The sequence below is a fragment of the Ursus americanus genome, chromosome 14 (genome assembly GCF_024610735.1).
Source record: "Ursus americanus isolate L20-20 chromosome 14, mUrsAme1.1.p, whole genome shotgun sequence".
NCBI classification, from domain to species: Eukaryota; Metazoa; Chordata; class Mammalia; order Carnivora; family Ursidae; genus Ursus; species Ursus americanus.
The window spans coordinates 32,492,577-32,517,677 of record NC_142140.1 but is presented as its reverse complement, the minus strand read 5'-3'; the positions used below and the strand labels follow the sequence as shown (position 1 = coordinate 32,517,677).

Below are 25,101 nucleotides of genomic sequence, written 5' to 3'. Positions count from 1 at the left end.
TGTCTCCCCTGACCACTAAAATGTAAAATCCATAAAAGCAAGGACCTTTTCTCACTGCCATTATCTTCAATGCCTAAGACAGCCCTTGTCAGTAATTTCCAAAATTTATTCAATGAAATAATTTATGTTAAATGAACAATTAATCTTTACTTGCTCATTAGAGTATTTTCCAGATTTCATTTAGATTCAACAAGATGCTTGTAATTATTTTCCTTTGTATCAGACAATATTCATTTTAAGATCTTTTTTTTTTTTCAGTCTCTGGCCCTCTGTCCTAGTGAAATTCAAACTTTTTTGATGTAGCACTTCAGTGGTAAAGTTTTAAGCACACACCGCCAGCATATGCCTATCTACTAATAGATTGTATCCATGTTGTACTCACGTATTTTAAACCTCAAAAGAGGCTTCTAAAGATTATTGAGATCAGTGAGTTTTTATAAAATGCAGAGTAAGTGTCATATGAGTTATATATCACTGAAAGCATTACAAAGGTTTATCTTTCTGTTCTGGGTGATTCATTTTTAATTATCCTGCTAATCCTGAAGGGTTTTTTGTTTGGTTTTGAATGCAGGACTTGAACTCACAAGCCTGAGATCAAGAGTCAGGTGCTCAACCAACTGAGCCACCCTTGGTGCCCCTGATCATGAAGGTTTAATAACTAACTGTGGCAACTAGAATATTTATGGCCAAAGTGACAGAAACCAGTCTTATTGTGTCTTCAAAGGGGATGTATCATTGTACATAATAAGTCTGGAAGTCCAGAGTTGCCTAATTTAGAAGCTCAACCATGTCATCAAGGATCCAGTTCTTCCCATCCTTTTGCTCTACCATTCTCAGTATATTTTATCTTTAGGCTTCTTCCATCTTGGTGGCAAGAGGACTGCTTCAGTTATGGACATTATATACTCAAGCAACAAGTCTGAGAGACAGAAAAGGCCCTTTTCCTACCACGTACTATTCTTTTTTTTTTTTTTAAGATTTTATTTATTTATTCGACAGAGATAGAGACAGCCAGTGAGAGAGGGAACACAAGCAGGGGGAGTGGGAGAGGAAGAAGCAGGCTCACAGCGGAGGAGCCTGATGTGGGGCTCGATCCCACAACGCCGGGATCACGCCCTGAGCCGAAGGCAGACGCCCAACCGCTATGCCACCCAGGCGCCCCTACCATGTACTATTCTTGTAGTGAAAAAACTACTCCCCAAAGCTCCCCAGTAGACTTGAATTCAGGACCCACTGGCAAGGAGTGGGTCATAAATAGGCTCATACATAAACCAATTAATAGCAAGGGGCACAAGGGCACCAATATTGACTTAGACCAACCAGGAATCAACCCTTCTCACACATATCACACAGGTAATATAAGAATTCTGTAGGCAAGGATGAAGTGGGTAGCGAACAGCTGTTGACAGGAAACCAACAGTCTCGCCAATGCCATCATAAGCTAATATTGCACGGTAGGATATGCTCTGGGGATAAGACTTGTTGTTTAGGGCCGCCTGGGTGGCTCAGTCGTTAAGTGTCTGCCTTCAGCTCAGGGCGTGATCCCAGCGTTCTGGGATCGAGCCCCGCATCAGGCTCCTCCACTGGGAGCCTGCTTCTTCCTCTCCCACTCGCCCTGCTTGTGTTCCTTCTCTATCTCTCTCTGTCAAATAAATAAATAAAATCTTAAAAAAAAAAAAGACTTGTTTAAAGTTAGTATCAATCCCTATTTTAAATAGCCTTCTTAAATTTGTTTTAACTGATATCCTGTCAGATCTCATTAAGCAGTTACTGCTTTTGCCTCAAGATATGGCTTACACAGAGCTCAAGCTAGCTTATGCTGGTTTATGCCATTCTCTTACATCCACTTACAATGGCATTGTATCTTCAATGATCAGTTTATCCCAGGGATCCCTCAGGGTACCTTACGCCCTATGACCCATGGCCATCTGACGTATAAACTGAGTAAGGGTGCCAATGAACTGTAATGTACTGAACCGTACTGTAATCTACAGTGTGGATAGTTTCTGTGATTGCTTCCATAAAAAGGTGTGTATGTACTTACGCAGGTGCCTAAGTATTTTTTAATTTAACAAAGAAGGTACCATGAACTATGCTCAAGAGCATAATTACTACTACTTCGTCGTCTTAGACAGGCAGTGACGTTTTGCCTTAAGGTTAAGTGAAGTGGTGGTCTTCATCGTTTGCTGCTGGCATGACTGAAATGATCAGCCAGCTGGTCTTCCTGCCTCTTGTTTTGCCCTATTCCAAACCATCCACCATATAGCCTCCAAGTGTTTGGATTTTTTCCTTTGAAATATGTTAGCTAAATATATGTTAATGCCCCCACAGTGTCTTTGGTATAAAACCAAATTCATAGGTACATTTACAATTCCCTTAGAACTTGGCACCCACCCAAAGCTCGGGCTTAACTACTGTCATCCTCATTGTCAGTCAGCTATCCCAAACTATCTGCAGTTACACCAGTGAGCCATGCCCTCTCCGCTGTTCTACCTTTGCACATACTATGCCCTTGTGAGGGTTAACTTTATGTGTCAATTTTACTATGGGCCACGGGGTGCCCATATATCTGGTCAAACACTATGCTGGATGTTTCTATGAGATGTGCTTTTGGCTGTGTTTAGTATTTAAATCAATAGACTAAGTAAAGCAGGCTGCCCTCTCTAGTGTGAATGGTCTCATCCAATCAGTTGAAGGCCTGAATAGAACAAAAATGCTGAACACTCCTACACCCCCAGATAAAGAGGAACTCCTTCTGCCTGACTGCCTTCAGGCTGGGACATTGGTTTCTTCTTGCCTTTGGACTCAGATGGAAACATTAGCTTCCTGGTTCTTAGGCCTGCTGGACTTCAGACTGGAACTTACACCGTTAGTTTTCCTGGGTCTCCAGCTTGCTGGCTGCCGATCTCCGAACTTGTTAGCCTCCATAATCATGTGAGCCAATTACTCACAATAAATATATGTATAGATATAGCTATCAATATGGACAGATACTGACCTACATATATGTATTTTTACACGTATATACATGTAGGTCTATATATACATAACACATTCTCTTGGTTCATTAATACATTCCTCCTCTAGGTAACTAATTTATTTTCATAGTTCAGAGATTCACTCCCCCAAAAAGTATAACTTTCGCACACCAAGATCATAGCTCTTTTATATCACTGTGGCTGCTCATTTGCCAACTGCCTTTTCTATCTTCCAGTCTAGAGTGTGAGATCCTTCTGGGGAGCATGTAGGCTTATCAGTCCCTGGCACCAAGCACTATGCCCCTCATTACAGTAGGTGATCAAGAAACACGTGCTGAATGGATATTAACAGAGCTGGATTAAGATTTCAGAAAAATTCTAAAAGATTTAGTTGCCATCCCCCTGCCCCCACTGCTGCCCCCAAATTACAAACCTGGAACCAGTCAATGGTACAGCAATTGATGAGGGATGGGAACTGTCTCAAGCGATTTCTAAAGGCATCTCCAATGGGGCTAAAGGCCACTACAACGTGGAGATTATCTTTGCAGCAATTCACAAAGAAAGCAAACAGGGCCAAGGGACTGAGTTCACCGTGTTTATTGCCAGCCTGAGCTACAGGACGAACACCCTAGGGAATAACAGAAAATAAAAACCTTGTGAACAAAAATGGACAGGCTGATAATGGGATTAGCAGGTACTGGAATATTAAGAATTCTTGTTATTTGCCTTGTAAATACCCTTAAATTTCTTTAAATCAGAATTTCTTTGATACAGTTTGTACTTAGAAGACTTCTTTCAACTCTAATTCTATAATTTGAAAACAAATACCTGCTAAGAATTTAACTTATAAAGATAGTCACAAAAAGTTCACCGTGATATATGTATAGAACTATAATTCAACATTGCTCACAAGAGGAAAAAAAAACCAAGCGAAGCATCCAGTTAAAAACCATTATAAAACATCCACATGTTGTGATTGTATATAACTGTTACAGGAGGCGCATCAATGCCTGTGTTAGGGCAAGATCAGCAGGATAAAATGAGAACTGCAACAGTGTGTATTAACATGATCCTGTTAAATCAAAAAATACTTAGGCACATGTGTAAGTACATACATGCCTTTTTATGGAAGCAATCCCAGAAACTATTCATAATGGTTACTTTTGGTGAGATGGGCTTACCGGAGAGTGTGAGGGAGGCTGTCACTTTCTACTCTGCATGCTTTTCTGGGTTTATATCATTCTTTTTTTCATTTTGGACATTTTTATGCTGTTTGAATTCTCTCACTTTATTCTTACAACATTCGTATATTTTAAAAATGTGAATACGGTTGTCTGATGGTGAGATTATGCGGGCACTTTTAACTTTGTTTATCTCTATATGAGAGAGGCATCTCACGCGAGGTTGGGCATCAAGGCTCCAGAACCAAACTTGTTGAACTGAAATCCCAGCTTGCAGCTTATTACCTAGGTGACCTTGGGGCAAGTTATTTAATGTCTCTGTAACTGAATTTCCTCATCTGTAAAATGGGGGAAAGAGTACCTACATCAGAGGGTTGTTGAAGGATCAAATGAGTTATTACGTGTGAACACTTGGAACAGTTCTTGTCGCAATAGGTAAGTAACTATTAGCTTTTATATGCTACCTTTCTCCTTGTTCAGAGCACAAAAGATTTCACAGTCAATAAATCATAAATAGATTTAAGCAAGTTTTCTGATAGTAGATATATATAGACATATATATACACACAATGCTATTGCTACTACAATGAACTGATTTCTAAAAGAATTCTCTATTACAGATACATTCTGCTTTATGTGCTAGCTATATCCATGGAAAGTTATAAATGGACTCTGTATGTGCATTCTGACAGTAATTCCAGAATTATGATTATTGTGATCAGTGTCAGTCTGTGAAGTTATGTTCAGGTAGTCTACCTGCATTAAGTCTGAGTTAACCCTGGGACATGCAAATAGAGAAAGGTAATATATGGTGTAACTGCAAAACAAAAGTCTGAGAAAGAGCCAGGATGGTAATGTAAGTATGGGGTTATTTACAGAGAAATAATGGTTAATGCTTCTAAGTAGATGAGCTGTCTGTGGGAGAGTACTATCCACATGCACACACATATACTCTGGGAGCAGGACTGATTCGGGGGAGTGAGAAAATGAGTTGTTACTGAAAAAAATAATTAGACAAACTGAGTGAAATTTCACAGCAGTCAAGGGAAAGTGGAGCCGGAAACACAAAAAAACCTGCACGAAAAAGGTTTATAGCAACTTTATTCATAATTGCTCAAACTTGGAAGCAACCAAGATATCCTCCAATAGGTGAATGGATATATTGTGATACTTCCATTCAATGGAATATCATTCAGTGATAAAAATAAATGAGCTATCAAGCCATAAAGAGATACGGAAGAACCTTAAATGCATATTGTTACTGAAAGAAGCCAATCCAAAAAAGCTACATACTGTATGATTCCAACTATGTAACATTGCGAAAAAGCTAAAAGTATGGAAACAGTAAAAACAGCAGAGAGTGCTAGGAGTTTGGGGGAGGAAGAGAAGCATACATAAATGGAACTTGTGGCATTTTTATGTAAGGGAAACTATTCTGTATGATACTTAATGGTGAATACACATCAGTACTCCTTTGTCCAAAACCCTTAGCATGTACAACACAAAGAGTGAACTTTAATGTAAGCTGAAGAATAATGAATTATGTCAAATATGAATGAGTATTTTTTAAAGGAACTGAGAAAATATCACTGAAAGTGGTGAATAAGAAGTCACTGTTGTATTGAGAAAGACATGAAATAATTTAATTCTTCAAGGAAGGCAAATAGAACAGTGGAAGTAGTAGTCTGGAAATAGAGGTCTGAGGCTTGAACTCTATTGCTGAAGTCAGAGACATGTGCTGAGTCTGTAAGAGCCCTCTAAGCAGAGCCAAGTCCAGGCTATAGAGGCCAGATACCATGAGTGAGGAGGTTTAAACTCTTTGTCAGAAGGATGAAATAAGCAAAGCCCAGGACATGATCTCCAAAGTGCGATGTCCAGGGTAGTGCAGAGTGTAGAAAGAAAATAATAGAACTTCTTTCATATTACCTTTTCTATTTTAAAAAATCAGCATAAAGCAAAGAGAAACAGGGATGCATTTCAGCACTCCTGAGTTCTGACTACGGCTATTTCCTTGGGGACAAATTAATATGGTGCTCCTGGACTTGGGTGGAATGTGAAGGAAAGGAGTTCTTACGCCCACTGTTGGATCATACCATAAAAAAATACTGAAGCAATGGAAAAGTTTTGTAGCAAAGTGACAAGATGAAAAGATAAATAGCTAAAGTGAGCAGGAAAGCTTGACAAAGCTGAAGAAATCCCACTCCCCAAGGATGACTATTTCTTGGATGGATGTATAGGGGATGAATTTATCCCATGAATTAGGAGAATCACCATTTTCAGCAGCTTTGCCTACACCCAGATAAAAGACATCACCCAGATAAAAGAGAGAACTTGGGATCTTTTCTTTTTTCCTTCTCCACCCCAGGCCACAAACTGGTAATGCACCATTTACTGAGGGCATTATAAGTACATGACACTTCATTCCATTTGATCTTCAGACCTCATAACAACCCAATGTAAGAGGAACTATGACGTATATATATTAGTTCCATTCCATACCAGAGAAAAGCAGGTGTTTGAACTACTAGGGTGAATCTATTTTACTACAGATGCTATCACTGGAAACTGGAATGAAGCAACCAGCTACGAGTGATATATTCTGTGGGTAATAGTAGTTATGGCAGCGAGAAAGAAGCAAATACTAGCAGAGATCTTGCATAGGAAGATATTAGAAATGGGGATAGGACAAGACATCTGAAGTAGCTGGCACTTCGCAATTGTTGTTGTTGTTGTTGTTGTTTTTGTCAATTAAGTCACAAAGCATGATTCTCAGATATACCAGAATTGTTAAGAGAAGTAGTTTTACTAAGCCTTTTAAAAATTTGCTAACCAGTGGTAAACCCTAACAGCTAACCAAGCAATGTTTCAAAGCTATGTTTTTTCATAAAACTGTGACCCTAAGACATGATTTAAAACATCTAATCACTCATACAACATGCTGCATAAGATCAAACAGATGATAGTGCCATCATTGTGAGAAAAAGGAATGATAAAAATTCTGTCTCATATCTATGGTAGAAGTGATTTGAAATGTACCAAAAAAAAAAAAAGATGTAGTAAAATAATATACTTTTAAGTTTTTAATTACTAAAATCCTGTACACAAGCTATAATTGTCCTGAAAAGCAGAGAAAAAGTTGCAAGATAAGAACATTTCTGTGCTGGGAACAGCACTACCTAAAAAGGATTTACCTCCATCACTTCCTGTTTTTCATCAGCAGCAAAAATGTTAGGTACTTCTCCAGTATTGAGCACACTGTCAATATCTTCTAGAAAAGCTTCCTCTTTAATCTGAGTGTCCGTTATTAGAAAGACTGTCTTCTGGCCCCTCATGCCCACATTCCTTAATAGAACCTTAAAACAAAAATGCATTGGTAAGCAGAATGTGCCGAACATGGGCTGTTTTTGCTTTCCCTTCCTTTTCCCTTCTTTTGGTAATGACAGCTCAATTTTAGAGTGGTACCTCTCTCCACTTTTGGGGGTGCTATCATCCAGAGCCTCTATTTTTCCCATCCCCTGAGTGGGAGACCCCAACTGGTCAGAGTTCCCCAAGCCCTTACACATAGTCTTTGATTCAGGAGGGCATGGTTTTAATAGGGCCCAATCACAGTCTTACTTCAGGGACTGAGATGGACTTGAAAACAGAGAGAATCTCTGTCACTCTGAGATAAAGCATATAAAGGCTAGTAATCTAGAATCTATAAAGGCCACCTGTGTTGCCTCATGGAAGGAGTCTGCTGGAGAAGGAACCAAATGGAGAAGAGCAGAGCCAGGAGACAGCAAGAGTAATTACTGAGGGCTTAATCTGAGCTCCTAAATTCAGCCACGTCAAAGCCCTATCTACCTCTGGACCATGTAAGCCAAGAACTTCATATTTTGCTTAAATTAGTTTGAGCTGTATTTTGTGTTGTCAACTGCAACCAAAGATTCCCAATCAATATAAAGATATGGACTCAGTGGCATGGTGGAGCAGGCTTGTTTAGGATGTTAGAACTAATTGTTAAAATTTCAGAACTTGTAAGCAGATTTTTAAACAGCATTAAAAATTAAATTTTATGAACTTATAATTAAATAAATTATATTAACAACAAGGGGAACAAATCTCATCACTTCCTATTACACTTACTATTATCTATCTTATGGAAATTATTTAAATCTATTGTATACAGTAAAATACCATGTAATGGTGCTCAAACACATAACTCTTCCTAACTCTGTTTTCAGTGACATCATCCATGGCAGGAGTTTGAATAATCCGTAGTGGGAGTTTTTACACCACAGAAATTGGCAAATGCTACTCAGCAGAGGGTCTCCTGAACCCCCTGGGGATTTGGTTAAACATTTGTCAGCATTCCACTAGATATATTTCAAGTGAAAACACATTACTACTCTGCAAATGATTTTTAAAATAAATTGTCTCTACTTCTAAATTATATCTTTTAAGTAAATCATATCATTTAAATAAATGTTGAATTTTAATGTTATATAAAACTGCTTTTTCCCATTAAAGCCATCTTCCAAAATACAGGTTGTTGTGTTCCTAGAAATACTTTTCTATTACTAAAACTAGTTTTCAAAGAAGTATTATATCTAATCATGTCCGCTTTTTTATTTTTATAGTATCTTTTTAATAATTATTATATATAAATAAATAGAAAGATACAATAAAAACTTTAACTTATTGGCATAAGCACTGTTACACTTAAAAGTCATATTCAAACACACAATGTGTGAAACTATTTCCAAACAGGAAAAAAGGAAATATTTCCAAAATACTAGTTATATGCCAAGAATCTTACATACATTGTATAACTTAATCCTAACAACCTATGAAATAGGTGTTATTATCCAAGTTTTACAAAATAAAGAAACTAGGGAGTGACCATCAGTCAGATGACAGACTGGGAAGCTCCAGGTCCTCATTGTCCCACAAAGACAACAAATTAGCAATGTACAGACCAAAATACCTTTACAGAACTCTAGAAACTAGTTAAGGGGTACAGCACCTCCATAAATGCATAAAAAAGAGAAGGAACAATGCAAAGGGGGTAAAGAAATTCACTGCATTTTTCTCACCCTAGCCCCTTTCCTCCTAGCATAGTGCAACACAATCAGGAAAGCACTATCAATTCCGGCTTTTCCCCTCACACAGAAGGAACAGAGTGAACTGCTTTCAACATTCTGGCTTGTCTAGGGGCTGCCTGAGGGACTCAAACCTGTCTCACCTGACTCAGGGTACTGACGGGAACAGGGCTTAGTTCTGATATGAGGTTGGAGGCCACTGAAAACCAAGGCAAGTGCCCTGGCTCAGTGCAGCATCAGAAACCCTGAAGTTCCACAGGAAGATGCCGGGGGAGCAAGAGGTTAGGAGCAGAGGACTATAACAAAGGCCAAAACCAACAGATCATGAGAAGAAACAGGAAATTAAGGTAGCCAAAATCACCTGTATATATCAGAATATGTAAAAGCTCATGCACAACCCAGAGGAAGATGCAACCCCCCAAAAGTTCTCCGAAGTCTCAGAACTTCTAGCGTGGCGACTGGTGAAGATTCCTCCCTGCATGAGCCAGTCCATAGAGACAGGGAGAGGTGATTTATCAAGTGCTCAAAACTCAAAAGATCACAAGACATACAAGGAAACACGGAAACACAGCCCAATCAAAAAACCAAAATAAACCCTAAAACAAAACAAAACAACAAACAAGATCTAAGAACTGCATAACAAGAAATTCAAAAGATCTTTTAAAGGTGCTCAATAAGCTAATACAGAATGCAGACAGACATCTAAAGGAAATCCGGAAAATAATGCATGGACAAAATGGGAATATCAACGGAAATATGAACTGTTTAAAAATAACAAAAGACTTATGGGATATCATTAAGTGGGCTAATATACATATTATGGGAGTGTCGAAAGGCAAAAAGGGGTGGGGGGAGGCAGAGAACTTATTTAAAGAAATAATGTCCCAAAACTTCTTAAATCTGAGGATAAAAATGAGGATAGAAATAGAAATTCAGGGAGCGGGGAAATATGGCAGAGGAGTAGGAGACCCTATTTCAACCGGTCCCCTGAATCGAGCTGGATATCTACCAGACCATCCTGAACACCCACGAAATCAGCCTGAGATGTAAGAAGATACATCTGGATCTCTACAAACAGAACATCTCTGGCGCTTGTTCTCGAGGTATGAAGTGGGGAGCCGAGAGTCTGCGCACAAATATCGGAAGATACATGGAAGGGGGAGGGCCGCACTTGCAGACCAGTAGCCACCGGGAAACCAGACTGAAACCTGGAGCTCGGGAGTGCTCGCTTAAACTGGGGCTGCTGCCCATTTTAGAAGCACAAAGGACAGAAGCGTGTTGGCCCTGGGAACGAGGACTGGGAGAGCAGCTGTGGGGCGCACATCCTGGGACACTGCAGGGTTTTTAGCAGCACCGACAGAGATGGAGTTAGAGTGGCCAAGAGAGCTCAGTGGAGAGCAGACTGTGATCTCTGTTCTGAGACAGAGGTTTGGATACAGTCACTGCTGCTCTGACTCTCAGAAGAGACACACAAAGTTGCCAGGGAAACCCGCCAGAGAACAAAAGCCTGGAAAAACCGGTTCTTGCTCAGCCCACCCCCACAGCGGGGCAGGGCAACTCTGCCCAAACAGGGTTGCCTGAGTATCAGCACGGCAGGCCCCTCCCCCAGAAGGCAGGCTGAAAGAACAACAAGCCCACATCTCTAAGGTCCCTATAAAATAGGTGCATCTTGCTTGGGTCCTGGTCACTAATTTGGACTCTGTACATCCCTCATCAGAATGACAGAACCACACCTCATCAGTATGACAAAGAGGAGCAACCCTCAACAAAGGAAAGAAACAGAGACTGTGGCCTCTGCCACAGAACTAATGGATATGGATATAACCAAGATGTCAGAAATGGATTTCAGAGTAACAATGGTCAAGATGATGTGTAGGCTTGAGAAAAATATTAATGAAAATATAGAATCTCTAAGGGCTGAAATGAGAACGAATCTGGCGGAAATTAAAAATCCTATGAATGAAATGCAGTCTAAACTGGATGCTCTGACTGCCAGGGTAAATGAGGCAGAAGAACGAATTAGTGAGTTAGAGGATGAGATGATAGAAAAGAAGGAAAAAGAGGTAACATGGGAGAAAAGACTCCAATTTCAAGAAAAAAATCTACAGGAAATTACTGATTGAATGAAACGTTTCAATGTCAGAATTATTGGGATCCCTGAGGGGGTGGAGAAAGAGAGAGGTCTAGAAGAGATATTTGAGCAAATTGTAGCTGAGAACTTCCCTAATCTGGGGAAGGAAACAAGCATTCATGTCCAAGAGGAAGAGAGGTCCCCTCCCAAAATCAATGAGAACAGACCAACACTACGACATATAATAGTACAATTTGCAACTCTTAGATCCAAGGAAACAATTTTGAAAGCGGCGAGGGGGAAGAGATTCCTTATGTACAAGGCAGGAACATCAGAATAACATCAGACCTATCTACAGAGACCTGGCAAGCCAGAAAGGGCTGGCAAGACATTCAGAGCACTAAGTGAGGAGAACATGCAGCCAAGGATCCTGTATCCAGCAAGGCTGTCATTCAGAATGGATGGAGAGACAAGGAGCTTCCAAGACCTGCAGAAACTGAAAGAATATGTGACCGCCAAGCCAGACCTATGAGAAATATTAAGGGGGAGGGTTCTATAAAAGTAGAAAGACCCCAAGAGGGATACAGAACAGAAATTTACAGAGATAATCTATAGAAACAAGGACTTCACAGGTAACACAACCACATTAAAATCATATCTCTCAATAATCACTCTCAATGTGAATGGTCTTAATGTTCCCATAAAACAACACAGGGTTGCAGACTGGATAAAAAGACATGACCCATCCATGTGTTGTCTACAAGAGACTCACTTTGACCCTAAAGATACATCCAGACTGAAAGTGAAGGGATGGAGAACCATTTTTCGTGCCAACAGACCTCAAAAGAAAGCTGGGGTAGCAATTCTCATATCAGACAAATTAGATCTTAACTAAAGACTGTAGTTAAAGATACAGAATGACACTACATTATTTTTAAAGGGTGTATCCAACAAGAGGACTTAACAATTATAAATATCTATGCCCCCAACAGGGGAGCAGCCAACTACATAAGCCAACTGTTAACCAAAATAAAGAGACATATAGATAATAATATGTTAATGGGGGGACCTCAACACTCTACTCTCAGCAACAGACAGATCATCTAAGCAGAAAATCAACAAAGAAACAAGAGCTTTGAATGACACACTGGACCAGATGGACCTCATAGATATATACAGAACATTCTGCCCTAAAACAACAGAATATCCATTCTTTTTGAACGCACATGGAACCTTCTCCAGAATAGACCATAAACTGGGTCACAAAACAGGTCTCAACCAATACTGAAAGACTGAGATTATTCCCTGCATATTCTCAGACCACAATGCTTTGAAACTGGAACTCAATCACAAGGAAAAATTTGGAAGAAATTCAAACACTTGGAAACTAAGGACCATTCTGCTTAAGAATGTTTCGGTAAACATGGAAATTAAAGAAAGACTTAAACAATTTATGGAAACCAATGAGAACAAAAACACATCAGTCCAAAACCTATGGAACACTGCAAAGGCAGTCCTAAGGGGGAAATACATAGCCATCCAAGCCTCACTCAAAAGAACAGAAAAATCTAAAATGCAGTCCTTATACTCACACCTTAAACAGCTGGAGATGGAACAAAAGAACAGGCCTAAACCACACATGAAAAGACAACTAAGATTAGAGTAGAAATCAATGAATTAGAAACCAGAAATACAGTAGAGCAAATCAACAAAACTAGAAGCTGGCTCTTTGAAAAAATTAATAAGATCAATAAGCCACTGGCCAGACTTATTCGAAAGAATAAAGGACCCAAATTAATAAGATTAAGAATGAAAGGGGAGAGACCACAACTAACACCAAGGAAATAGAAACAATCATTAGAAACTATTGTCAACAACTATATGCCAATAAATTAAGCAACCTGGAAGAAATGGATGGCTTCCTGGAAACCTATAAACTACCAAGACTGAAACAGGAAGAAATTGACAATCTAAATAGACCAATAACCAGTGACGAGAATGAAACAGTGATCAAAAACCTCCCCAAAAACAAGAGTCCAGGGCCTGATGGATTCCCTGGGGAATTCTACCAAACATTCAAAGAAAAAATAGTACCTATTCTCTTGAAGCTGTTCCAAAAAATAGAAACAGAAGGAAAACTTCCAAACTCATTCTATGAGGCCAGCATTACCTTGATCCCAAAACCAGGCAAAGACCCCATCAAAAAGGAGACTTATAGACTGATATCCCTGATGAATATGGATGCCAAAATTCTCAACAAGATCCTATCTAATAGGATCCAACAGTACATTAAAAAGATTATCCATCAAGACCAAGTGGGATTCATCCCTGGGATGCAAGGTGGTTCAACATTCGCAAATCAATCATTGTGATAGAAAACATTAATAAGAGAAGAGACAAGAATCATATGGTCCTCTCAATTGATGCAGAAAAAGCATTTGACAAAATACAGCATCCTTCCCTGATTAAAACCCTTCAGAGTGTAGGGATAGAGGGTATATTCCTTAATTTCATAAAAACCATCTATGAAAAGCCTACAGTGAATATCATTCTCCATGGGGAAAAGTTGAGAGCCTTTCACTTAAGATCAGGAACACGACAAGGATGCCCACTCTCGCCATTATTGTTCAACATAGTACTAGAAGTCACAGCAACAGCAATCAGACAACAAAAAAGAATAAAAGGTATTCAAATTTACAAAGAAGTCAAACTCTCTCTCTTCACAAATGACATGATACTTTATATGGAAAACCCAAAAGACTCCACCCCCAAATTACTAGAACTCATTCAACAATTCAGTAACACGGCAGGATACAAAATCAATGCACAGAATCAGTTGCATTTCTATACACTAACAATGAGACTAAAGAAAGAGAAATTAGGGAATTGATTCCATTTACAATAGCACCAAAAACCATAAGATATCTCAGAATAAACTTAACCAGAGAGGTAAAGGATCTATACTCTAGAAACTACAGAACACTGATGAAAGACATTGAAGAAGAAACAAAAAGATGGAAAAACATTCCATGCTCATGGATTGGAAGAATAAACATAGTTAAAATGTCTATGTTACCCAGAGCAATCTACACTTTCAACGTCATCCTGATCAAAATATCAATGACATTTTCAAAGTGCTGGAACAAACAATCCTAAAATTTGTGTGGAATCAGAAAAAACCTGAATCACCAAGGAAATGTTGAAAAAGAAAACAAAGCTGGGGGCATCCTGTTGCCTGATTTCAAGCTATACTACAAAGCTGTGATCACCAAGACAGCATAGTACTGGCACAAAAAACAGACACATCGATCAATGGAACAGAATACAGATTCCAGAAATGGACCCTCAACTCTATGGTCAACTAATCTTTGACAAAGCAGGAAAAAACATCCAATGGAAAAAAGACATCCTCTTCAATAAATGGTGCTGGGAAAATTGGACAGCTATATACAGAAGCATGAAACTTGACCACTCTCTCACACCATACACAAAGATAAACTCCAAATGGATGAAAGACCTTGATGCGAGACAGGAATCCATCAAAATTGTAAAGGAGAACATAGGTTGTAACCTCTTTGACATCAGCCACAGCAACTTCTTTCATGACACGCTTCGAAAGGCAAGGGAAACAAAAGCAAAAATGAACTTTTGGAACTTCATCAAGATAAAAAGCTTCTGCACAGCCAAGGAAACAATCAAAAAAACAAAGAGGTAACCCATGGAATGGAAGAAGATATTTGCAAATGACACTACAGATAAAAGGCTGGTATCCAAGACCTATAAAGAACTTCTCAAACTCAATACCCAAGAAACAAATAAATCAAAAAATGGGCAGAAGATATGAACAGACAATTTTCCAAGGAAGACACACAAATGGCTAACAAACACATGAAAAAATGCTCAACATCATTAGCCATCAGGAAAATTCAAATCAAAACCACATTGAGATAGCACCTTACACCAGTTAGAATGGCAAAAATTGACAAGGCAGGGGCACCTGGGTGGCTCAGTCGTTAAGCATCTGCCTTCGGCTCAGAGCGTGATCCTGGCGTTCTGGGATTGAGCCCCGCATCAGGCTCCTCTGCTGGGAGCCTGCTTCTCCCTCTCCCACTCCCCCTGCTTGTGTTCCCTCTCTCACTGGCTGTCTCTCTATGTCAAATAAATAAATAAAATCTTTTAAAAAAAATGACAAGGCAAGAAACAACAAATGTTGGAGTGATGTGGAGAAAGGGGAACGCTCTTACACTGTTGGTGGGAATGCAAGTTGGTATAGCCACTTTGGAAAACGGTGTGAATGTTCCTTAAAAAAATTAAAAATAGAGCTACCCCATGACCCAGCAATTGCACTACTGGGTATTTACCCCAAAGATACAGACGTAGTGAAGAGAAGGGTCATATGCACCCCAATGTTCACAGCAGCATTGTCCACAATAGCCAAACTGTGGAAGGAGCTGAGATGCCCTTCAACAGACTAATGGATAAAGAAGATTTGGTTCATATATACAATGGAATATTACTCAGCCATCAGAAAGAGCGATTACCCAACATTTGCAGCAACATGGATGGGACTGGAGGAGATTATGCTACGTGAAATAAGTCAAGCAGAGAAAGACAATTATATGGTTTCACTCATTTGTGGAACATAAGAAACAGCAGGAAGATCAGTAGGAGAAAGAAGGGAAGAATGAAGGGAGGGAGTAAATAGAAGGGGGAATGAACCATGAGAGACTATGGACTCTGGGAAACAAACTGAGGGCTTCAGAGGGGAGGGGGGTGGGGGACTGGGATAGGCCGGTGATGGGTATTAAGGAGGACATGTATTGCATGGAGCACTGGGTGTTATACGCAAATAATGAGTCATGGAACACTACATCAAAAATAAGGATATACTGGGGCACCTGGGTGGCATGGTGGTTAAGCGTCTGCCTTCGGCTCAGGGCGTGATCCCGGCATTCTGGGATCGAGCCCCACATCAGGCTCCTCCGCTGTGAGCCTGCTTCTCCCTCTCCCACTCCCCCTGCTTGTGTTCCCTCTCTCGCTGGCTGTCTCTATCTCTGTCGAATAAATAAATAAAATCTTTTAAAAAAAAATAAGGATATACTGTATGGTGACTAACATAACATAATAAAAAATTATTATAAAAAAAATAAATCTATTAGTTCATGTGGCAGTTAATGAACCAAAAATTGTCCTCTAAAATGAGAGCAGAAAAAGAAGCATTGTAAATTTTCCTTCTATGTCTATGTAAACCTCTTTGGTACCAGCTTGCATCCTACCATTTCCACCTGCGAGCAGCCTGTACTCCATGCTAACTTTTAGGATGTAGAAATTTAGTATGTGAGGTGAGTACAAGTGAAAAAATCCAGTAATCTCTCTTTTTCATTTTGGATCATCTTCCTTCTGGGTCCTGCAGAACCCTAGGCATGTGAGGATGAAGCTCCTGGCATGCACTCCACTATTCCATTGGTTACTGGGAAAGCAACATGGCTCCAAGAAGCTATTAAAATTGGCCAACACGAACATCATCATCATCACCAAGGCTCATATGAAACAGTCTGCTGGAAAACATCCATTTGTCTGAAATAAGACCTCTCTGAACTGAAATAAAGATAGAATTAGCAGCACCAGTGGACAAGACAAATTATAAATCCTGCCCTGCTGTACATTCCTTTCCTTGACTTCAGTTTCCTCATCAGTAAGATAGAGACAACCAACCCTGTCACACTGAACAGTTTATCTACAGAAAGAGATCATGTATGTAAAGCACTTGGTGCTCAGCACGCACAGTATCTGCTCTGTGGATACCAGTCAGCATCACCAATGTATTCAGCACACAGCTGTACAGGTGGGCTCTCTCTTCACAGCACTGGTATTATTTTAGACACTAGGTTTCTTCATAATTTTACCTTCAGATCCTCTCTCCACTCATTCATACCATAGCTTTTAGAAATTTCTGGTTGGAAAATCTGCATTTTTGCCATGGATGTAGCCAGACGAGTTAAAGACTGACGACCACTGCCTCCAAGTCCAACAAGCAAAGCATTTCCACCGGACTGCTTTAGAATTCGACATATTCGTGATAAATGTTCCAATACATACCTATGAAATACCAATATCATAATACTTGAAAATATGAATGTAAATATTTATATGTAACTATTATTTTATATTCTTGGAAAGATGGACTTTGCTTTCCCATATGTTTTCCCAATTTTAAAGAGGTAATCACCAAAAAGTGTGGTTTTTTAAAAGAAATTACAATTGGATCATTTGATGCAAAGGAAAACTACAGTACAAATTCAGGAAGTGTAATATACAAATTATAGAAATAAAATGAAATTTTAACTACTTATACTGGAAGTATTTTACTTCTTTTATTAAAAACATACCTTCAATCTTTTAATACTAGGAGTTCTATGTGAGAAACAGAAAATCAGTTCTCTACAAAATTAACAAATTCAGTCAAGACACCCAGTCTCACTAGTAATTAGGGAAATTAAAATTGGAGCCAAAGTGAGATACCATTCCAGTCTTCTTTAGACTGGCAAAACTTACCAAGCCTGGCAATCCTAAGTGTTGACAAGGGTGAGGGACAATGGGAACGCTTAAGTAATCATTTTTGAAGACACTTCAGCCAAACTTAGTAAAGTAGGAGGTGCTTACATACCATGACACAATAATGCTACTTCTAGGAATATAGCCTAGAGAAATTCTAACACGTGTACCCAAAGAGACATGAATATTCAAATCTTTTTTTATAATTGCAAAAACTAGAAGTCACCTAAAAGTCTGTTTCAGAAAATGACTACATTGTATTGGTAGCAAAAGCTCATTTTTTGTGACTCTCACAAAAAATAGGGAATAAACTTGAAGAATACATGCAAAATAAGACTCTGCATATATGTTTTGGAACACACATGTATAGTAAAGTCCAAAGAAGCACATGAGTTTCTTTTTACTCCTGAGGGTATGATGGGGATGCAGTCAGAGAGGGTTGGCTAGACAAGGGACTTCAAATAAATTGCTAATATTTTATGTCTTAAGTTGGGCGATCAGCACAGGGTTATTCACCATATTTTTCTTTATACCTTTTGGTACATTTTAAATATTTCACAGAAAAATTTTACAAATAGCAATTTGTACCATCAATACCAAATATAGGTACCTAAAAATGACAAGATTCATTCTTGTTTTGTGAGTTTGATTATACTCATCTAAGCATTGGTCCACAATGTCACTAAAATGATGAATATTTGGAATTTCAACATAAACTCTGTCATCTCCTTCAAGGTCAGGATTCATATAATCGCCAAACATGAGATTTCTCAAGTTCTCCTCAGTTATCTATAGAATGGAAATCAACAAGTTACAAAATTTACAGTTTATAAAATAAATTTAAGGAAATGTTATATAAAATTTTGCTTTGTCCATGTTATGGGATGATGATCAATTAAATAATTCTTTTAAACATGAAGATAGTAAATAATATACTTGTAAAATTAATGCCGGAGATATTACATCCTCCAAAAATAAAAAGAACAGAAATTTTTTTGTCATATAAATTTTTACCCCCAGAGCCTGGAAAAGTCATTCTGAGTGAGTAGTTACTAAGGGATGGTCACCGTGTTAAGCACTTTTCATTCATTGTATCATTTAATCCCTGTCATATAAGGTTTTATTCTCTCTTGTTTTAAAGATTTTATTTATTTGACAGAGAGAGAGAGAGCGCACGAGAGAGCAAGCCGGGGGCGGGATGGGGGGAGGGAAAGAGACAAGCGATCCCTGCACTGAGCCCGGAGCCTGACGTGGAGCTCGATCTCATGATCGGAGATCATGACCTGAACCAAAATCAAGAGTCAGTTGCTCAATGACTGAGCTTCCTACAAGCCCCACGGTTTTATTCTTTAAATAACTTCTGCATTACCTATATAATTCCTCTGAAGACAAATCTTCTTAAAATAAATACCTACCAATGAGGAAAGTTAAAAAAATATGATTGTTAAAAGCAACAGTATCTTTTAAAGAAAAGTTGACTGTAACAATCCAGGCTATTGTACTGTTTTGTTTAGAATCACTAAATATCCTCACCGGTGTGTTTTCCTTCCTCAAATGTGAAAAGATGCCATCAAATGATTCTTTAAAATGGTCCTTTATAACAGCTTTGATTAAGTTGAACAGCCAGTATCGATCATTATCGTTAATGAGGCGGTCGTAAAACACGCGGAGAACCTCATGTACGAAGAGGCGGATCATGGTGTGCCTGCTCTCCACAGCATCCTTTCCAATGAGTAAGCAGCCCTGGATGACACGTGAAAAATCCCGCAAGTTGAAAGTGTAATGAGATTTCGTGGGTGTGGGCAAAAGATTTTCCATGGATCGTTTATAGATCTGAATATGAAAAAAAGCAACGAAGCAAAAATAAAATGACTATAATAAGCAAAGTCATGTAACAAATAGTATATGCTATAAAATATTTATCTAATCAGATTATGTTGGTTTGGAAAGTTGTATAGTACCAAGTCTAGCATGACATTTAGCTTTTTATTTTGGTTTATCACAGGCATTATGAAGTGGAGGGAACTTAAAATTATCAGATTCCATCCAAGCCCAGGAAGTGACAATGCTTTTATCTCCCAGGTATTACAGTTGTTCCGTTTAAAGTTGAATGACATGGGATTAAATAATTAGCAAAAAATTTTAGTAGAAACTGAAACCAAGAAACCATTTCGAAGCATTCCAAATGAAGGGGTGAATGAAACAATTTCCTTTTGACTACCCTTGACTTCAAAACAAATCAATGTATTCTCTTCCTTCCCTTCACTCCTATTTACTCTCTGCTTCTTCTTCGTCTTAATTGGCTATAATACGGAAATAAAGTATGATTTTACTATATGCTGAATTCATCAAATAAAGTTTAACATTTTCTTTAAGGATGGTAAATTAAATCTTTTATAATATAGCCTCCCCTCTCCAAAAAATGAAATTATTTTTTATCTATCTGTGCTCTAGGATTCATCCCTCCTCCTAGCTTCCACGTGGTAGGTCTAAAATGCTTCAAAGACAGAAAAAAAAAAAATCCTTTTTGTATGTCATTCGGCCTGGCCAACTCCCTTATTTTTCCAGGAGACACCCAAAATACATAAATCATATTTTATAAATAGAAGCACTTTTCTGGTATCGGAATAACTACTGTAATTTCAATGTACTATCACTTTGCTCACAGTTTCTCTATTTTAACAGCACAAATTTCGCACCAGAACAAGGGGGACACTTCAGATAGATAAGAGGCTCTTGGAAACCAGTGGGATGATTCTAGGGAGTTTTGTACTTTTTTTTTAAGATTTTATTTATTTATTTGACAGAGATAGAGACAGCCAACGAGAGAGGGAACACAAGCAGGGGGAGTGGGAGAGGAAGAAGCAGGCTCACAGCGGAGGAACATAAGTTTTAAAATATGACCATGCCCCTGATGTGGGGCTCGATCCCAGAACGCCAGGATCACGCCCTGAGCCGAAGGCAAACGCTTAACAACTGTGCCACCCAGGCGCCCCGGGAGTTTTGTACTTCTGGTTGCACTGATGCCGCAGTGAACCCACTTTATCAAGGGCTCCAGAAAAGGTTAGTTTAGTAATATCACTCATTTACCTTACATACAGTTTTTCCTTTTACCATTAGTGATGAGGCTGCCTCTGGCCTCTGAGCAGTGGCAGATAACACACCCTGAATAAGGCAAAGCCACTGGACCATCTTGTGTTCTGTTCCCACCCCTGTGTTTCCTTATTATTATATTTTCATTGCTACTCTTAAGTTATGTAGTATGGATTTAAAAAAAAAAGTATGCATTCATAAGCTGAAGTTTCCCTCTTTGTTTTTTTAAATATTAATTAATTATAATTAATTTTTTATTTTTATTTTTTTTAAGTAGGCTCCATACCCAATGTAGGGCTCAAGCTCACGACCCCAAGATCAAGAGTCACATGCTCTACCCTGTGCCAGCCAGACACCCCTTTCTCTGTCTCTTTAAAGACAAACATGAAAAATGGAAAGAGAGAGAAAAATAATAAACACCAGGGTAGAAACCTAACAATTAGGGAAGCCCTCGTAGTGTGGCTGATACTGATTCGAAATTATTTCCTTGGAACAACCTTGTGAAATAGGTGCTCTCCTTCATGTTAGTGATTAAAAAACTGAGTTTCTGGAAGGTCAAGTTACTTGCTTTAGGCCACATAGGTAGGAAATAGCAGTCAAGGCTCAAACCCAGTTAGAGTTCCCTGATTTCAAAGCCTATGAGCTTCCTGTTCTCAAGCCTTCTTAACAGCTTCTCTGACACTGAAGACCAAAGTAGATGGCTATGGGGGAAAAAATGTTAAAAAAAAAAAAAAAAAAGAACCAAACAAGGAAAATATGTAATGCTAAAACATTTTGTATCGCAGTACTCACTCACCTCCATTGTCCCACTGACAATCTGGTTCCCAACTGAAAAGTACTCTGGAGGAAATTCACGAGTCCTCAGGTAGAATGCTACAATTGATGAGAAGATTCGGACCATAGTTTCATCACTGAAAGTATTAATAGAGCAGATGTTGAAATGTCGAATAAATCGGGGAGTGACTGGATTTCTTCCGCCACCTGGAGGACCCATAGCAGCAATCAGATGGATGTCAACCAGTGTGATTTTACTTGTGTCCTTAAGGTCATACCTTGAAAGCACATAAAAATCCCAAAGCAATCAGTTACAAGCCAATTAAGATGGAATGAAATATAGAACTTCCTAGAAACGTAATCTGATTTTAGCTTCTCTAAAAGAATCCTAGAAAATGCTTGGAGTAGAAAAATTAAAAATAAATTTTATTTTTTTAAATTGAGGTATAATTGACGTAACAGTAGTTTCGGGTGTATAACATAATGACTCGGTATTTGTCTACACTGTGAAATGATTTCCACAGTAAGTCCAGTTAACATCTGTCACCATACATAGTGACAAATTTTTTTTCTTGTTATGAGAACTTTCAAAATTCACTCTACCCTTGCCTTATATAAAAAAATCATGCATACTGGGGGTTAGAAAAGTATATTTAAGAGGAAGAAATGAAGAATTATTAATCTTAGCCAAACGATACAATGTCTTACATGTTGGAAACTAACCATAGCATCATAAAAATGGGATGGAGGGTGGGGCACCTGGGTGGCTCAGTCAGTTCAGCATCCGCTCTTGATTTTGGCTCAGGTCATGATCTCATGGGTCATGAGATCTAGCCCTGCACTGGGCTCTGCGTTCAGCAGGGAGTCTGCTTGAGATTCTCTCCCTCTGCCCCTCCCCCCACTGGCATGTGCACACACACTCTAAAATAAATAAGTAAGTCTTTTTAATAAATGGGATGGAGGGAGCGGAAGAGTTATCTATGGAACTGGTGTCAAAAACAAGCTATCTCAAAGGTACAGTAGTCCCAAACAGTCACAGAAAATATAGAGAATTTAAAATGGCAGAAACAACAGAGGATGCTGATTATTCTCAGCCCCGGAAGAATAGTACTTTGAAAGATGTAGTCTATATGTTATTTTCAATGATTGAAAATAATAGTTGAAAAGGAAAGAATTTATTCCATTATTGAATAAATACATTTCCAATACTGGGTTATTCATCCCAGTAATCTAACTCACATATTCACAGGAAAGAATGTCATAAAAAAGTACAGAAAAGTCTTCCAAAATTTCTGTATAAGAAAATCTGAGTAACCATTTTCTTCCCATAAGTAACTTGAAAAATGCATTACTTTGATGTGAGAAACTAAAATAAAAAAAGAGAACAAAAATGACTTCAGCATGGCTAATTAAAACTCCAGTTAAATAGTTACCAGTGCCCACAGTCAAAAAATTGTCGTAGTAATTCGATAGGAGGTTGAGCTCCGTATTTCTCCAATGCAGGCATATTCATGTCATCTATAAAAATGACACACTTCTTTCCCATAGGTGGTCCAAAAACTCCTTTGCGTCTTTTATCCAGTCTAGCCATAATGATATTCTAAAATATAAAGAAGAAAAGTAATATTTAAAGCCATACTTAACACCGGGGGAAAAAAGAATTTACAGTCTAATTATATAAGGAAATGGTGCCAGGAAGCACTGTGTGTGTGTTTATATTTAATCATTTTTAGGGTGATAGCAAACCTTATATTCAATATCAAAGAGTGTTTACTAAAATCCTTCTATGTGCTCAGAATTGTTATATACATAAATATTTATACATTTATATTGCACATAAACACAAAATATTTTCCTCATTGGATACCCCAACATATCTATTAACTTTAACTTATTCAACACCTAAAAGAACTAAACTAAATTTGTAAGATTTTGAAATTAAGGGAATTCTACAGGTTTAAAACAACAGAAATGAGCCCCGTAGGTCAGGTGAGAATGGACATAAATTTAGGCATGGATGATTATAATAGTGACTAGAAAAGGTCTTGTGCAGAACTTTCAACTTGGCACAAAGAAGGGGAGGCACAACTACATGGTTCCTGTCATGTAAGGTCATACAATAGTCCATGGCTTGAAAGACCTTTCAAGGACAGAGGTTCAGTAAGCAGCAAATGCCCTGAAGGCCCATCCAGGAGAGTCTAGAAAGAACAATTGAAGGTTCTCACTCTCTCTCTTCCCCCAGTCAAGAAATCAATTTTGCTTCTTCTTGGGCTTATAAAAAAGGATGAGAAAGCTCAATAATCCAGTATTAATGCAAAAACGTTCCCTTGAAAGCAGTTCCAACATTACTATGCTCTTGGAATTATTAGTTAATTGGGGAGTCTTTTAGCCTTTGTTTTTAAATAGGTATGTTTAAAATAATAACTTATAACCCAGGAATTTAATAAAAATGGGAACATAAATTTTTTAAAATGTCCTCTTGAACTTTTGTCCTTAAAACTTTTTTTAAAACTTACTTATAATGCCAAAAATAAAAGTTCTGAAGTTTCATTTAAATTTATAGAAGACTTACACAGCTGCTCATTTAATATACAATTTTAAACACTGATCAAATAAGGCAAAAAAGTTAATTATGGACCTGCGTTTCTGGCTTTCAACTAACCTGAACCTGGTTGGCACTGGTCCGTGCAGAGAAATTAACATAAAAAGGGAAATACTGGTCCTTTTCCAAGTGATTCATTAGTTTATCCTTCACATACACTGATTTTCCTGTACCCGTTGGACCCACGAAAAGCAACGGCCTTTATGAAAACAATGAACATATCATTAGAAAAGAGAAAAAGTCAGAATACCATTTCTACTACAGAAGGCTGGAATTCGTTGAAAACTTGAGTAATGAAATCACCATCTAAAAATTCACATTTTAATCTGCCGCTGTTATTTCATGTAACACCAGTAAAAGTGACAAATGGCACACACTTTTGCTTCCTGTTGCTGAGACTTTAATAGTAACAAACTATTAAAGACAGATGCAGCATTGCTATACTCCAGAAATACAAACAAGTAATAACATGTTTTGCTTTTTGGCAAAGAAAGCGAAAGTTTGGCTCCTCCGAAAAGTGATGTATCTGTACTTGTGAGTTGGGGTGGAGGCAATGGGGTGCAGTATGTAAGGGACCAATAAGACGATGACGTTAAGACCGGTTTAGGCTGTTTCACGGTTATTAACACCTAGGTGACCGTGAAGTCTAGAGCTAATAGTTATATTATGCCTATTAACAGCATTTTAGTATCTAAAATATCATTTTAGAATAGGCTTTAGAATCAGTTACTAACTGAAAACACTTGTCCAAAAGCAAGCTCTGAGG

General features: G+C 38.4%; 1 protein-coding gene across 1 annotated transcript in view; it reads right to left on the bottom strand.

Annotated features, from left to right (window-relative positions):
• DNAH12 (dynein axonemal heavy chain 12) overlaps positions 1–25,101 on the bottom strand; it is a 191,437-nt gene that overhangs the window by 69,458 nt on the left and 96,878 nt on the right. Inside the window, exons 38-45 of the mRNA XM_045807406.2 lie at positions 24,396–24,534; positions 23,167–23,333; positions 21,756–22,011; positions 19,400–19,699; positions 18,477–18,655; positions 17,218–17,410; positions 7,351–7,512; positions 3,412–3,606 (exon numbers count right to left, since the gene is read on the bottom strand). Of these exons, the coding sequence (XP_045663362.2) occupies positions 3,412–3,606; positions 7,351–7,512; positions 17,218–17,410; positions 18,477–18,655; positions 19,400–19,699; positions 21,756–22,011; positions 23,167–23,333; positions 24,396–24,534 (1,591 nt within the window). The remainder of the gene's footprint in view (positions 1–3,411; positions 3,607–7,350; positions 7,513–17,217; positions 17,411–18,476; positions 18,656–19,399; positions 19,700–21,755; positions 22,012–23,166; positions 23,334–24,395; positions 24,535–25,101) is intronic.